Raw genomic sequence first — 10,618 nt, forward strand, 5'->3', positions numbered from 1 at the left:
ATGTAATTATAAATAATAAAGCTTCAGTTTTAAATCAGCAAAATTATATACTGAATTCCATTATTATTGTTATTATCAATTTATTATTCTAATATTATATAATTAGCTTACATCCAGATTTGCTTTTAGTTTCTCCTAGTAGGGTCAGCGGGCTTTTATTTGCTTATACCTAACACCACGTCACATATTTGTACCAAATCATAATGAAAGAAAACATGCACACATCTATCTACCTACCTACCTACCCATTTTACAGTTTCATTATATATATAATCCAGAAATATTTATAAAAAAAGTAAAATTGAAGTTTATTGGAAAAAATATTTCAGAAAAAAATTTAAACTATTTCTACGATTTATTTTTGTATTGATGAATTTTATTAAGCGATTTTTCAAAATGGTGAATTTGAAATAGTTCAAAATTAATTATAGATTCAGCATTTCAAATTACTTATTTCAGAATCGGTATTTTTTTAATGTTTTCAAGATTTATAATTCAAAAAGTTTCTGATACATTCCAGATAAGTAAAAAAAATACAGTACTTTGAAAAAGTCGCTTTAGTAATTCCAAGATAATGGGCAGCTAAAAGAAGTATTACAATGGTGTAAAGAGTAAAATCCTATGCTCTTCTTTTATACAACCACCCATCTTTTTTCTAAGTTTAATTGTCTTAAATATAATTAATTCATACGAGTTAACTGTACCATACTCAGAATTTTCAGTCTTCAGTATTTGGTTTCATTGAGTCAGATAATATGCGTAGTCCACTAAATAAAAATAATATTATTTTTAATTAGAATTAGATGTTTACACAAAAAAAGTTATGCACTATTTGTTTAACTTCTAAGTCGCACATATAGTATTCTGAAGTTAAAAATAATACGTGAGTTTTTTAAATTTAATATGTATTATTTGCATACTAAACAAGTGTTGGTAGTTTATTATGTCGTCAGCTTCATGTTCCCTCAATGAAATGTTCAATAAAAAATGTAAGATTTTTTTTTATATTTATTTTACTTTTATTTAACTTTCACATTTTGTTGTTATTAAAATTTTTTTGAGTTCATTTCTAATTAAAAGATACAACTTATTTTTAATAATATATTACACCAATCTCGTTAAAATATAATTAAACCTTATTCTTATACTATGTTAATTTTACTCAATTCTATACGACAGATTTATAAAATAAAATTTATACTTATTTATATATTATAAATTTATTTTATCTCTATTCAATATAATCTATTTTATTTCATCGTTTAATTTAAATATAAAACTGTTTGTCCAACCGTTAATTTTCAAATCTCTAATTACATTAAGTTTTGGTGAAAAAGTAATACAACAAATATACATGTGTTCTGCATAGTTTAAGACTGCATGGTTGATATAATAGAGATGATACTATTATTTTTAATACTCAATAAATTTTACATACGATTTACATCAATTATTCTAATTTGTCATTTTCTCACTTTCTTTACAAATATAAACTATAAAAGTTACTTTTTTTATGACTAAAATATATTTAAAAAAGAGTTATCAACGGATGGTATAAAAAACCTTTTTAATAGAAATAAATGGAGTCAAAGCTTATAAACCCTAACCATATAAACCTATTATATATAGTTTTTATACAATTTTATGCGCTTAGATTTATAATTAAAATATTTGTCTGTTAAATTTAGTGAAACTAACATTGGTAATGTTATTATCAGAATTTATATAAATTATTTTAGTTATATTATAACTATTGTTATTAACGCGTGATTTTTCATATATAATTTTAAATATTATGCTAACTTATAACTCAAACCATTATAGGTTTTATTTATTTATTGATTTTTTGTTTACATTTGACGTGTACAATTACAATTTCTGATCAGTTTTCGAAGTTTTTTTTTTTTTATATTTGAAGTGTACAATTATAGATTTTGTCAAATGTTTAAAATAATATAATATTTGTTTTAATCTAAAGTATGATTAAATTGTTTTAGTCTCGACCTTTAGCAAATTTAGCAAATATGGAACTACTACACTTACTAAAACAAGCTTTCTAATCAATGTTAAAGAAATGAAAGGAAAACGGAAATAAGAATTTGTTTATAGTTGAGTTAAATTTAAAATAAGATGATTAAATTCAAAGATATGTGAAATAAAGATTTTGATGACAATTCTGTAAATAACTTTGGAGTGTTGTTATTAGGGATTACAACGGGTAGAGTCGGGCATGGATAGTGTCTACCCGCAACCCGTCCTGCATGCAAAAAATCGTACCTGCAACCCGACTCGCTACTCGCTGGATATCCGCATAAAAAAAATCCGCAGATTTTCTCAACCCGCGGATACTCGTTGGATACCCGTTTTCAACTCACAAATATTTAAAAAATATATTTTGTGAATTTTTAAATAAGGTTTAAATTAAATTACATTTTGTGAATTTTTAAATAAGGTTTAAATTAAATTACAAGTTAAAGAGAACAATTTAATATATTTGCTACATATTAAAAAGACATAATGTAATTTTTAAACAAGTTAAAGAAAACAAATAATGAACAACTTTTGAGAAAAAAAATATGAGGAAGAAACACCCAGTAAAAGTCTTGATTTAGTCACAAGATTAACCCACCAATACCTATGAAACAGAGAGATAAAGAATTTCCAAGAGAACACGGAACCCTAAACCCAAATTCCAAAAATGAATGCAATCACAGAAATATCAAAACCACGATAACCACTAGGCTCTTCAAAAATCCAATCTGCATCAATGAATTAAAATCCAAAAAAACTCAAAACACTCATTGGAATCATAACCCCAAAATCGCGTCACCAATCAACCGGAAAGAAATCAAGAAACAAACTACCAAAATGCGAATCAAAACGTACAAAAGAAACCCCCAAAATCAGAGAACAAATAAAACCCTAATTTTAAATCCCAAATCGGAACAAAACCCCAATTAGAACCAAGAGAGAGGAAGAGAGAATAAAGCCTACTCCCTCCGCAAACTAAACCAAAAGGAAGAAAAAAAAGTCCTCCGTTAAGAGAGAATTTTCTAATGTGATTCTATGTATATGTATGATATTTCTATTAGGATTAGGTCAAAAGTAAGGTAACCCCTTTTTTTCTTTTAAAAAAAGGTAATTAAAAGGAATCCTAAGTCAGTGTTATTAAAATTTCCCTTTTTTAAGAGTAATAAAATAAATTTAATCTTAAAAAATATTAATTAAATTTTTATTACTTTTTTTTTGGATAACGGGGGTATCCACAGGTTGGATAGTATAATCCCCATATCCGATCCGTTTAAAAACGGGTATTAAAATACCCGTTATCCGTTACCTATAGATTATTATATCCGCAGATTATTATATCCGTTATCCACGTATTATTAAAATACAAGTTGTTATCTTTTTGAAACTTGGTAGAATATTTATAATTGAAATATATTTTCAATTTAAAGTTTTTGAACATGAGCTGCATTTGATGTTGTAATTGAGTTTTGAACTTATTAAGAATATATAATATAATTGTTGTGAGTTTTGAAAATGAGTTGCGGTATACAACTTTCTAATTTATTTTTTCTTATGGTCTAAGAAAAACATGATAAAGAATTTGATGTTTGTTATTGTTTCCATTATTTTATTGTTTAAATAACAAATTATTGTTTAATTGAGTTGTTTTCACTAGATGACGTGTTTTAACTCAAGTGAGAATAAGATAAAAAAACATTTTTTTCTTTTAAATAAATCTCTTAAACAACATCTTAAAATTTTAATTCAATGTTTACTTAACTTAATGATACCGAGAAATAATTTAGAAAAACCACGTGTTGATTGAAAATAGTTAAAAATATGACACAAAATTATATGAATTCGTTAAAGGTCATAAAGCTTATCAAAACTTTAGATGGAGAAAAGTTAAGAAAAATTACAAATATTAAATGTACCGAACTTATCATAACTTATTAAATGAGTTATATTTTAATATTAATGAAACATATTTAATATAAATATTTCAAAAGATGTCTTTAATTATCCTTATTAAAACTAACATTTAAATATTTTTGCTTAATTTATTTATTTTTTATTAGTGTTAGATAGCTCTGAAACAATATCTGAATATTTTAATTTGTCCTTATCCATCCACATCATCGATCCCATTCTTTGCCATCGGAAACTTGTCAGCATGCAATGCAAACAAATCTTTAATCCCCTTCCCATCTCTGTCCCATTGCCACTTTCAATTCCAAACGTTTCGTTTCTCTTCTTCGTTTCTCTTCATCACAATCACGCAACATGCTCAGAAGCCGGCTATGGCAGAAGAGGGCTTTGATCTCTTCCAGAACCTTCTTTTCAGCCTCCGCTTCTTCTCATTGTTCATCATCTTCTTCCCCTACGCTCCCTTCTCGCTTCGTCAAACCTAATGCTCCTTCTTCACCTATATCTGTTAGTTCTATTCCCTTTCCATTTCGATTCATCTCTTCTTACTAACAAATTACTGATTCATTGCTTTTAATTTCGCACTTGTAGTTCAATTTTCCACGTGTGAACAGGTGTTTGTTCTGCACTCAACCCGCCCTAGACCTTCCCGCCAGCAATCTAGTGGACGTGCCGTTGGCGCAAACCGGCGAAGGTATTGCAGAATGTGAGCTTCTCAAATGGTATGTCCAGGAGGTCAGTCAATTCACCATTACTTGTTTCGTACCTTCACTGAGATTCGTGTCAATAAGGAAAAAAAGAGTATGCCCTGAATTGACTTTTCTGAATTATCTGTTGGTTCGTATTGGTAGGGGGATTATGTTGAAGACTTTCAACCGCTCTGCGAAGTTCAAAGTGATAAAGCTACTATTGAAATTACGAGTCGCTACAAAGGAAAAGTTTCCAATATTCTCTGCGGTCCTGGTGATATCGTGAAGGTGAGTTATTAAATCTCATTCTGTTGGATGTAGTTGAACCTAGATTACGTTTGTGGATTTATAATTTGTTTGTTAGAGTAAATTGGTGAAAGAAGAGGTAGTGCTACGTTGGTGGTTTGGAATTTCGGATAGTTGTCCATGCCCCCCAAAATGTAGGAAAAGTTTCCCTGTATATTTGTAATTATTAAGCCATGAAATTTATTATTATTATTATTATATAAGATTATTATTAAGGAATTCAGGGACCTGACCAGGAAAAGTTAAATAGAATATGCTCTATTTGTTGTGAGTAGATTTTTTTTTTTAAATTTAGACATGTTTGTTTTGATTAGATGATGCAAAATGAGAAAAGTGGAAAAAGAAAGTGAAAAAAAAAAGGTTGAGTGTTAAATGAAATATTAAACAAAAACGTAAATATTGATAAAATATTAATAATATAGTCAACTCGTGAATATTAGTAAAATAATTCTGACATAATTGAGACATAATCCACGGTGTAGCTTTCTATGTAAATCTCTTCACTTTTGGATTGAAAATTTAATGTGCTTACCTTTTTTATCTATCTTTTTTGTGTTTTCTTTCTATTTCCTCTCCCTCAAGATTTCCACGCCGCCTAGAAGCAAACAAGGTGTGAGAGAATTGGAAGGAAGTGAGCCCATGAACTGGGTGGAAAGGAAAAAAGAACAGTGCCCTATATTTTTTTCCTGGAGAGTTTGGAGTGAGATTGTCGGTGAGAGAAAGAGAATCTAGATAGAGAGATTAACAGAAGGCGTGCATGGAAGAAGTAGAAGCGTTGTTTTTTACAATGTAGGAGGCACTTGTGGATGGATCTTCTAGATTCATGCAAGAACACATCCAGAGATACTGACATGCTTTTTCAAAATATTGTTCAAAGCGAAATTATTTGATATGCAATGTTTTGGAAATGTGTCTCTGGTGTACATTCTCTTAAGATTCCGTAGGATACTAGATGAGAAAAATACCCTTGGCAGCTGACTCCAGGGTTCAACCATCCATTGACTGTTTAATTTCCCATGCTGCCTCTTTGTGGTTATAACATGGAGATGGCATGGTGTTGCAATTTATGTTGCAAATACAAAAGGGACCTGCCTATTTTTTTTAATCGGGTGGTTCTTCGAAGAAGCATAACTGAGAAAGATAGCAGTGTATTGATGATCTAAATTTTGCATTTAGTTCTACATGGGGCAACAAATATATTTGAGCATTTGAATTCTGTTGGATAAAATTTCAGGTTGGAGAAACTCTATTAAAGATATTAGTTGATGACTCAGTATCTCCGTCTGTCTCTCTTGGTGATTCAGTAAATACAAAGTCACCTGATTCTGATAAGACATCAGTTAATGTGCCGGTGTTTACTACAGTAGTTGACGATTCAGACAATGCCAAATTGATAGATTCTGATCCTGGAAAAGGAAGACAAACTGGAATTCTATCAACACCTGCTGTAAGAAGTCTGGCTAAGCAACATGGTATAGATATAACTGAAGTTTGTGGAACTGGGAAAGATGGAAGGGTTTTAAAAGAAGATGTGCTAAATTTTGCTGTCAGCAAAGGAATCATTAAAGATCCATCTACGCTCTTGCATAGCGATTCTGTAGAACAGCTACGAGGAGCTGAAGGATACAACTACAATATGACAACTAAATCTTGTAGTCCATCTGAGGACAGTACAGTCCCGTTTAGGTAAGGCTGGTTGCAAGCATAATTTGAATCCTTTCCCTTTTTTTTCTTCTCTTGTGAGATGGTGATTGATGTCAATCTGTCAGTTTTTTTGCACAAACAATTTATGTCAATTTGTGGAAAGTTGTGTATCTGTGGACCTCAATATTGCATTAGCATGAAATTATTTTCCTTTACTCAGTTCTATAACTCAATTAAAACTAAGATATCCATAGAATAAGTTAACGATGACCTTTTCTTTTCTTTTTGTAGAGGATTCCAAAGAGCAATGGTAAAGTCAATGTCTCTGGCTGCTAAAGTCCCACATTTTCATTATGTGGATGAGATAAATTGTGATGCTCTGGTGGAGCTTAAAACATCTTTTCAGAAAAATAATCCTTATCCAGACATTAAGTACACTTTCCTTCCAATATTAATCAAATCACTATCGATGGCCCTTAGTAAGTACCCCTTTATGAACAGTTGCTTCAAAGAGGACGCACTGGAGGTCGTTCTCAAAGGTTTGTTTCTCAGACATAATCTGATGAATAATTCATATATTTTTGCTTCCTTTTTAGCTTCTTTATGTTTAGTTTTTTTGTAGTGAACATAATGTCTTTTTCTTTAGTTAAAAAGTACAAATTCAAGGAGCAAGCTACAATTATTTAGAAATTGAAAATATGGTCACGTCAAATATTTTCCCTTCATTAGCCAACTGTCGCTTTTGTTTTATGGCACCTGCTTCTACATGTTCAAAATAATCTTCAAATGACCCACCAAGTTTTTATGCATATTGGTTTCTGGCGCATGGTGTTAGTGATTGAGAAGTTTTACCTTGTATACTGTATCTAAGAGTTTAAAACAATGATCATCTTGATAATATTTTTAAATATTGTTTCGCAACACCTGTAAGTACATGGTATTAAACCTTTTTCCAGTTTGTGTTGACTGATATCTGGTGGCTGTCAATTTAATGATTTATTTGAGGCAGTAGCTTCCGTGCTAAAGTTTACACAGAGGTTTATTTACTGTAGGTTCACACAATGTTGGAATTGCCATGGCGACACAACATGGTCTAGTTGTGCCAAACATAAAAAATGTCCAGTCTCTTTCCATACTCGAGGTTAGTTTCCAAAGGCTTGGCTATGGTTTTATCTATTTTTTCTTTATTCAGCCATTCTTGTTTTGGTTGAAGTGCATGCCCATGCTTGCTGTTTAGTTACAGGCCACGATAAAAAAATGTTCATGATTTGAATTGCTTGAAAGAAATATAATTTTATTCATCTTGACCTAAGTTTCTGGCTTGAGCTTAATTGTTGGTTTTCTGAAAGCTGCTTCTTCTTATAAGAAACGAAGAGACTATTTTTTCAGACTCCTTTAGTTTTTTAATAAATAATTTCAGATTTGGAGATAAAACCAGGTCGTTGTTGTTTCCTTTGATGCAGATCTGTTTGCATAGCGTCCCAGAGCATGTGTATATGATGTTTAGTGCATGTGATAATTATAATCATATGTCTCACATCTAGTAAGACATTACTGTGCGTGTTCTTATTAATCTATTTTTCCATGTACATGATTTTTATGTAGATAACCAAAGAGCTGGCAAGGTTACAACAATTGGCTTCAAATAACAAGTTAACTTCTGAGGATATATGTGGTGGTACTATTACTTTAAGCAACATTGGAGCAATTGGTGGAAAGTTTGGTTCCCCACTTGTCAATCTGCCTGAAGTCTCCATTATTGCCATTGGTAAAATTCAGAAAGTTCCACGGTTCGCCGATAATGGAAATGTGTATCCTGCATCACTCGTGACTGTAAGTCTTGCATTTTGCATTATAGAGAGAACTACGATAATCTCCGACGACTTTTTTGTTTGTAGCGTTCCACTTTATATACGACTGTTTAGTTTGTCATGTCGCTGAAGAGAAATAAAAAAATGAGATTATAGAGAATACCCTAATTTAGCTGTTAAAAAGGACTTCATAGCTAGTTAGTTTATGTTTACTTTTACTGCAAATTCAGCGTTTGTAGTTCTATTGTATTCATCGCCACACTTAGTTGTATATAGGTTGAATTTGCATTGAACAGAGTAGTTCATTGTTTGCTTGACAAAGTAAACACAGATTTGAACTTTGAATTCTTTTTTTTTTCCAATTAGGCAACCTATATTTTCTAACTAAATGCTATTATTTATAATGATTTTTGCACGGGTTAGAAGATGAAAGGAACAGCAATTCCTTATTTGTTTTTCTGCTTGCAGGTTAATATTGGTGCAGATCACAGAGTCTTGGACGGAGCAACCGTTGCAAGATTCTGCAACGAGTGGAAGCAACTAATTGAAAATCCCGAGCTCCTCACTCTGTATTTGAGATAAAATTTCATCATATGAATGAACAGTTACTGAAATTGTTACTTACATGGTTGATCGCTGTATTGTTTACAATGAGAAGTATAACCAGAGAGAGCATTTAAAATACGAAAAAATGAAGGTATAAATAATTTAGTGATGTGCATATCCAAGTTTGGTTTGAGAGGTAGCAGAGGGACAATTGTAGCCATTGCTTCTTTGAAAAAAAAAAAAACTGTTTGGAGAATAATGTTTTTTGCGTATCTCAACTGCAAATAATACACCTGCTAATCGTAAAAGACGCTACGTAATGGACAATATGTTAATAAACTGCTTTTGTCGTGCAGTTTAAACTTTATGTATTTTCACTTCTCACAACTCAAGAAATGAATTATTGTTTATTTCTCTCTTCTTTGTACGTCGACATAATTTGCAAAAGATAGATGATAAGATATTTTATACTTTCTACATAATATTTTTTTTTATTAAATATTATGACTATGTGCGTTTTTATTAATGAATACTGATAGGAATTATTTTGGAAATAGTTAAAATAGTAAATTTGTTCATTAGTAATATTTAAAAATTTAAAAATTTAAAAATAGTGATAAAATTAAATGGATTCATTAGTTTATATTCAATATTAGATGGAGTATTACTAAACTTTAGTTTCAAGTCTAGGTTAATATACTTGTAGTAATAATGATATCTGTTTGAAATATGTGTGAAAGAAGGGAAAAAGAAGGGGCGATAGAAAATATAAAATAAACGTTTACTTTTCTTGTTATAATAAAAATAATGAGAAAAGTGGTATGATTTTTTAGTCCTTTCTAACTTGAAAAGAGAATAAGAAAGTATAAGGTTTAATTATATTTTTTTTCTACTTTGTTTAAATAATTTAAATAGACATGTAATTATTATTTGGTGCAGACAAGTCCATTTATTTTTTCTAAATAGATTTTTGTTAATGCTGTATTTATATATATTACATAGTATTTTCAATTTTTTCACTATTTTTTAAAAACATTGTCACTTATCATTAATAATGTTATATGTCATATAATAAATTTATTTTCTATATTTTAAATTTGACTCAATTTAATATTATTTTTTAAAATAAATTAATGTTATGTGTTTTGTATTGATCGATCCGTTTACATTTATCGGTCATCGATCTTATATTAAATTAACTTCAGGAAAAATCACAACTGGATCAACCGAAATGTTAACTATAACGATTGAGATCATCCAGTTCAAATATTTCACCTTTTGATTAATAAGATAAAAGCATACTTAGATTATATTGGATCACAATTGAGTCGGTTCTAATCAAAAGTTCATTTCGAAACCTATAAATACAGAGATAAAGTAAAGAGATAGGTAAGTGCATTTATTGGACATTTAATACTTACTTGTAATAACCAACCCTAACTCTGAATGACTTTAGCAAGTATTCAGCTCTATAGTTCTCGACCCTACATACTGAAACATTATTAATAATTGAATTTAATTATAATTTATAATACATGTTATTTTTTAATTTATACATCAAATCAATGTTAAAATTAATTTTATTTTATACTGTTTTAATTTTAATAAAAAATCCTTATTTTGAATTTATAAAATTTTAAAAATATTAAAAGTGTAAATATAAAATTACACTTAATAATTATTAAA

The 10,618-nt window shown here is 29.6% G+C and overlaps 1 protein-coding gene across 2 annotated transcripts; it reads left to right on the plus strand.

The window, feature by feature from the left end:
* Positions 1–4,203: 4,203 nt before the first annotated feature.
* On the plus strand, positions 4,204–9,344 carry LOC108343532 (lipoamide acyltransferase component of branched-chain alpha-keto acid dehydrogenase complex, mitochondrial). 2 transcript variants are annotated; one of them, XM_017581879.2, is made up of 8 exons: positions 4,204–4,443; positions 4,528–4,671; positions 4,788–4,913; positions 6,166–6,617; positions 6,867–7,114; positions 7,628–7,716; positions 8,181–8,408; positions 8,855–9,344. In XM_017581879.2, the coding sequence occupies exons 1-8, from the start codon at positions 4,294–4,296 to the stop codon at positions 8,966–8,968; spliced, it is 1,551 nt and encodes a 516-aa protein (XP_017437368.1). In that variant the 5' UTR covers positions 4,204–4,293; the 3' UTR covers positions 8,969–9,344. The 2 variants fall into 2 exon arrangements, with proteins under 2 accessions (XP_017437368.1, XP_017437376.1); XM_017581887.2 differs by lacking the exon at positions 4,204–4,443 and having other exon boundaries at positions 4,528–4,658.
* Positions 9,345–10,618: the final 1,274 nt, after the last annotated feature.

The sequence above is a fragment of the Vigna angularis genome, chromosome 1 (genome assembly GCF_016808095.1).
Source record: "Vigna angularis cultivar LongXiaoDou No.4 chromosome 1, ASM1680809v1, whole genome shotgun sequence".
Lineage (NCBI taxonomy): Eukaryota > Viridiplantae > Streptophyta > Magnoliopsida > Fabales > Fabaceae > Vigna > Vigna angularis.

What these genes read in the sequence shown, in the direction of transcription:
- LOC108343532 (XM_017581879.2), top strand. Translation starts at nt 4,294, where the DNA reads ATGCTCAGAAGCCGGCTATGGCAGAAGAGGGCTTTGATCTCTTCCAGA. An exon ending in GACAGTACAGTCCCGTTTAG is followed by an intron (nt 6,618 to 6,866) that starts GTAAGGCTGGTT and finishes TTCTTTTTGTAG; the next exon opens with AGGATTCCAAAGAGCAATGG. An exon ending in AGTCTCTTTCCATACTCGAG is followed by an intron (nt 7,717 to 8,180) that starts GTTAGTTTCCAA and finishes ATTTTTATGTAG; the next exon opens with ATAACCAAAGAGCTGGCAAG.